At 34.6% G+C, this 6,640-nt stretch overlaps 1 protein-coding gene across 1 annotated transcript; it reads left to right on the top strand.

Moving 5' to 3' along the window:
• The first annotated feature begins 4,261 nt into the window (after positions 1-4,261).
• On the top strand, positions 4,262-6,031 carry LOC114284407 (disease resistance protein RPM1-like). The gene has a single exon (XM_028227304.2). The coding sequence runs from the start codon at positions 4,262-4,264 to the stop codon at positions 6,029-6,031; it is 1,770 nt and encodes a 589-aa protein (XP_028083105.2).
• The last annotated feature ends 609 nt before the right edge of the window (positions 6,032-6,640 follow it).

The raw sequence follows: 6,640 nt of genomic DNA on the forward strand, positions 1-6,640 counted from the left end.
CAATCATAAGAGATGTGCTTAAGTTTTCAATTAACACTTGTTGTTTCTGGACTCTTTCTCTAACAACTAAGTACTTTACTTCCATGTGTTTAGAACCACTGGAGTACTTTCCATACTTAGAGAAGAAAACTGTTGCGGTATTGTCACAATATATCTTCAGCGGCCTGGCAATTGAGTCAACAACACCAAGTCCTGAGATGAAATTTCGCAACCATAAAGCATGATTTGTAGCCTCAAAGCATATGGAATGTCCTTCATTTGTTTTTTTTTTCAAGTCATTCCTTAGACACTGTTTTTCACTTAATTTATCACCCTTCATCATGGGTGCATCACTGGCTGAATAAAACTGCATATTGAATTTCTCCGAAACACGATCAATATATCCTTTCTGTGATAGTCCTAGCAATCCTCGAGATCGATCCCTAAAGATCTCTATGTCAAAAACATAGTTTGCCTCACCCATATCGACCATTTTAAAGTTTTTTTTTTTTTTGGAGAGATATTCCTTGGTTTCATGTAATAAGCCAAGGTCATTACTAGCTAACAAAATATCATCCACATATAGCACCAAAATAATGAACTTGCTCCCACTAACCTTCAGATATATACACTGATCAACTGCATTTTCCTTTAATCCGAAAGAGATAATGGTATCATTAAACCTTAAATACCATTGCTTGGAAGCTTGTTTAAGGCCGTATATGGATTTCTTTAATTTGCAAGCTAAATGTTCTTTACCTTTCTTTGCAAATCCTTCTGGCTGCTCCATATAAATTTCTTCATCCAAATTCCCATTTAGAAAAACAGTTTTCACATCCATTTGATGCAACTCTAAGTCATAATGAGCTACCAATGCTAGGATGATTATAAGCGAGTCCTTCTTAGATACTAGAGAGAAGGTCTCTGTATAGTCTATGCCTTCTTTTTGAGTAAAACATTTGGCAACAAGTCTGGCTTTAAATCGTTCGATATTGCCTTTTGCGTCACGCTTGGTCTTGAAGACCCATTTACACTGACCTTTTTGCAGTTATTAGGCAATTCGACGAGATCCCAAACACTATTCTGTTCCATGGATTTTAACTCTTCATTTATAGCATTGACCCATTTAGAAGAATTATCACTATTCATGGCTTGTGAAAATGAGATTGGATCTTTGTTAATCCCAATATCAAAATCAGATTCCTGTAGATACACCATGTAATCATCTGGAATGGCAGGCTTTCTTTCCCTCTGAGATCTTCTCAGAACTGCCGGTTGTGGTGGTTCTACAATATTTTCAATGGTGGTATCTTCATGAAGTCGTGAAACATGAGGTGGTGAAGGATTTTCATCATGTTGTTTGTTTTCCTCAGCCTATGGAATAGTCTGAGGAACAACAACTTTTCGATAAGGGTCAAATGTTGGCACATCTACCCTAATTTCCTCAAAATTCACCACTCGTGTTTTCTCACTCCCACTGATTTCACAATTTTCTAGGAATCTAGCATTACCAGTCTCCACTATCCTCGTACTGTGATTAGGACAATAAAATTTGTACCCTTTAGACTTGTCTGGATAACCAATGAAATATCTAGATATTGTTTTTGAGTCCAACTTTTTCTCTTGTGGGTTGAAGATTCTTGCCTCTGCTGGACAACCCCAAATATGTAAGTGTCTCAAACTAGGTTTCCTACCAGTCCACAACTCAAAAGGAGTTGTTGGGACTGCCTTACTAGGCACCCTATTTAAGATATACATTACAGTTTTTAAAGCTTCACCCCACATTGAAATATGTACAATTGAGTAACTTAACATACTCCTAACCATATCTTTAAGTGTATGATTACGCCTTTCAGCAACTCCATTCTGCTGTGGCGTACCAGGCATTGTATATTGAGCACAAATGCCTTTCTTTTCTAAGAATTTGGCAAATGGGCCAGGATTTTGGCCTGACTCATCATATTTACCATAATATTCACCACCCCTGTCTGATCTCACTATTTTAACCTTTCTATCTAATTGTCTCTCGACTTCAGTTATGTACACCTCAACGATGTCAACAGCCTGAGACTTTTCATGAATTAGATACACATATCCATAACGTGAGAAGTCATCTATAAATATGAAAAATATTTTTCACCACTAAGACATGGGATGTTGAGTGGCCCGCAAATATCTGTATGAATTATCTCAAGAAGCTCATTACTTCTTGTGGCACCTTTCTTGGTGTGTTTGGTTTGCTTTCCTTTAATGCAATCCACACATATCTGAAAATCAGTGAAGTCTAGGTTTTCCAAAATCCCATTCTTCACCAATTTTTCAATTCTATTTCTGGAGATATGCCCCAACCGTCTATGCCACAAGATCGATGATTTTTCATTAATTAGACCACGTTTTAAACCAATATTCGAATGCAAAGTTACTAATGATTGTGCAAACTCATGATTTAAGGTAATTTTATATAAACCATCACATAAATTACTTTAGACCTACATAAGTGATTCTTGACGAGTGGACAATAGATATACCTAAGTTTTTCCCAAAGGAAAGACTTATAATTATTTGAAAGTGACTCTCCTTTGGGCTAGTCTCAATCTCCTAATAATAACTGCAATTGAAAATATTATCGACCTTAATGTTACCATTTTTAACAATTCTTTTATGTAGTTCTATATTCATAAGTTTTACAAATCTAGGCCACTTTGGCAGCTACTAAATTAGTAAACCCTATGAATACGGAACTAACCAACAATATTCTCTATTCATTAATTTTGAGTTATTTAATTATCATTAATTCAATCACAATTTTAATGAGATCACTATTTTTATGATTTCTAAAATTTCTTTTATGTGATTGCTATTATCAATATAATAATAATAACTCTGGATGAACAGGAATATTTATATATGTATTATAACAATCATGAATATCTAAAATAATGGTTAATAAGAATTACACCTAATATGAATTAACCACTTTAATATTTAATATTCAATGTCATAAAATTATATCATGATATCAATTTTAAATCATGAAAATATATAAATATTTAACAATAATAGACAATAAGTGTGCATAATTAAACAAAGCAAAAACATAATCCTCTAATGTGATACAATCAAATAAATATATTTATTTAATAGTCCGAACGATTCAGCAAAATTCTAAAATTGCTTTTAATCTATGCACTTTATCATAACGGCAAGCAATACACTCAATTCAATAACATATTATGATGATTATAAAAATTATTATCACTAAAATTGATAATAAATCAAAACATGCATATGAACAGCATATAGAATTACATAAAAGTTTGCACCTAACATATCACAAAACAAAGTGAGTGAGGGAGTCCATGATGTGCATACTTAGTTACGATTTAGAAATCAGGAATGAAATCTTCTTTTGCACAACCTTTGACTTTTAACAACACAAAAAGAGTTTCTTTGATGCATAATGAATATGAAAGAGATTAGATGTACCATTCAGACACTGCCTAATAAATATGGCATGCAGCTTACAAGGTTGAACATACAGCGTATATTCAAGATAACCAACACATGCCGAGAGTTCAAACCTTATGAACAAAAAATATGTTGTTAATAATAATTATAACTATAATAACAATATTCATAAATATATTATTATTCCAAGGTGTATTGATTCACAAACTAAAACTCTGATACCACATGTAAGATTTAATAATACATGTAACCATAATAATAATGTGGAATTAAACTTTACAGGATCTTGAATTCAATACAACTCAAGAATAAAACGAACATACCTTTGTCAGCCATTGAATTAGAGAAGTTGAGAAAATACCCCTAATAGTTGAACCTTTAATTCTTGGCTCACCTTCTTCTCTCTGTCTCTCACTTTATTAGGATGACTATAAAACTTAGAGTGATGGAATAATATCAAAAGAAGGGGAGTCACCCATCCTTATATAGAGGAGAGAAGAGGGCCAGATAAACTCTATCAGAAGAATTCCTAATCCATCAAGGTTTCCTTCTTATCTTAGAAGAGTGATTATATTAAAATTCTAATTACTGAACTTGATCTCAAATATTGGCTTTATCTATTTGTGGAGTCCAAATAAATTAAAAACATGTAGAAAATATGTAGGCTATTGGGCCACACTAGAAAAATAAATCCAACAATGCTATCAAAATTGCACTGCCAAACTGCAACTGTGGCAGCCGTGTGCTGCTCACAACACGTATTGGCAATATTGCTTCTACCTCTTGTAGAGAATTCCATGGTAACATCTATGAAATGAAGGCTTTGTCTCCAGAAGAGTCTTGGATTCTGTTTTGCAAAAAGACATTTCAAGAGAAGGAATGTCCTCGACATTTGGTTGAACTTTCAGAAAGAATCCTAGGAAGATGTGAGGGCTTGCCATTGGCAATTGCGGCAATTGCTGGTGTGTTGGCTTCAAAGGACTACAATACAGTAGATGAATGGGAGTTGGTAAATCGCAGCCTTGGTGCTGAAGTAGAAGGCAGCGATATGATGAAAATATTGTTGCTAAGTTACAATGATTTGCCGTACTATCTAAAGTCATGTTTCTTGTATTTGAGCATTTTTCCAGAGGATCATTTGATCGGATGGATGAGCTTGATTCGGTTATGGGTCGCAGAAGGATTTGTGGAAGTAAAACATGGAAAGACCCCAGAGGAAGTCGCTGAGGCATACATCTATGAGCTTCTTAATAGAAGCTTGATTCAAGTAGCGAAGAGAAAGAGAGACGGAAGGATACAGAGTTGTCGTATACATGATCTTCTGCGTGAAATTATTGTTTCAAAGTCAATAGATCAAAACTTTCTAGCAATAACAGGTGTAGGAAATGTGAGCTGGCTTTCTAAAGTTAGACACCTCTCAATCCATAATACTTTGCAAAATATACCACAAGGCAAGTGTTTCTCTCGACTGCGTTCTCTGTTCATGTTTGGGATAGATGATCCATTGTTTGAGTCTTCCACCTCTCTAATGTTTAATGGTGGGTTGAGGTTGCTAAAAGTTTTAAACTTGAGAGGTTCTTCTTTGAAGACATTTCCAAATCAAATTGTAAAGTTATTCCATCTCAGGTATCTATGCTTGAGAGGAACACAAGTGAGAGTGCTTCCGAACTCAATTGGAAAGCTTCAAAACCTAGAGACGTTAGATCTTAAAGGTATGTATGTGACGGAGTTGCCTACTGGAATTCTAAGGCTCCAACAGTTGCGCTATCTTTTGTTATATCATACCGAAACTGACCATTTTTATTACCATCCATTTGACAACAGACATGGGTTTAAGGCTCCATCTAAGATAGGACACTTGCAATCCCTACAAAAGTTGTGCTACATAGAGGCAAACAATGTCAGTGACAACACCATATTGAAAGAGATAGGACAGCTAACCCAACTGAGGAGGTTAGGCATTAGGAAATTGAGAAGAGAAGATGGGGTGGCTCTATGCTCCTCAATTGAGAAGTTGAGCAATCTTCGTTCATTAGATATAACAACAAAAGAAGACGAGATCCTTAATCTGCAATCTCTATCTCGTGCTCCTCAATTTCTTCAACGACTATACCTAAATGGACGTTTGGAGAAATTGCCGGATTGGATAACTTCTCTCTATGGCCTTACCACAATATTTTTACAATGGAGCAAGTTAATGGATGACCCACTGGAATCACTTCAAGATTTGCCCAATCTATGTCGTTTGGAGCTTGTTCATGCATACGAAAGAGAAGGATTGTGTTTCAAAGCTGGTAAGTTTCAGAGCCTTAAGCAATTAGGTCTAACTAGTTTAGAAGGTTTGAGATGGGTGACAGTGGAGGAAAGCGCGATGCCTCGTCTTGAAAATCTGTTAATTGCGGATTGCAAATTGGTGGAAGAGTTGCCCTTTGGCATTGAACATCTATCCAATCTTAAACATCTTGAGTTGGTTGATCTGCCAGATGAATTAGTTTCAAAGCTGAATCCAAGCTTACAAGGTGGGGAGTACTGTAAAATTGCACACATTCCTACACTGTGGATTGTGTTGGACAATCTTATTTAAATAAATTAAATTCTGTTGTGTACAAAACAACAACAAGAATATAAAGAAAAAAAGAAAAGGAGAGAATTTGTTTGATTACAAAAATCAAACTTGAAATAAAAATAAATAAATAAAAACAGATTTTATTTTGTTACAAAAACAAAATTAAAATCTGATTAAATAAACAAAATTAAAATCGGAATAAAATTAAACAACTTACTTGGTTAATTTCTATTGAATAACTATCTGATCAAGTCTAGTGTTTAACACTGTGTCCTTAAGACAGATTCGTCCTCTCCACGGTGCTTTCAGAATCTGGACGTCTATCTCCCAGGATAAAATGATCTAAGAACGAATAAAAACAGCACTACAATTTATTGGTTCGTCGAACACACTAAGTGTTTATACTCTCTGTAACAAGAACTAAATGCAAAATGAAGAATAAATTTATAGCAGAAGATGGAGTACGAAAATTAGAGTTGTTTTCCAAATGGGGGGCTTAGTCTATTTATAGATGGATTGGTGGCTTTCCATTTTGAATTAAACAGGTACTATACCTGTTCAATTTGAATTAAACAGATACAAAACTATTTAGGCACTGTTTGGTTTGAAATTCAAATAGATTTAGAG

The sequence above is a fragment of the Camellia sinensis genome, chromosome 10 (genome assembly GCF_055761805.1).
Source record: "Camellia sinensis isolate YWXY chromosome 10, ASM5576180v1, whole genome shotgun sequence".
NCBI classification, from domain to species: Eukaryota; Viridiplantae; Streptophyta; class Magnoliopsida; order Ericales; family Theaceae; genus Camellia; species Camellia sinensis.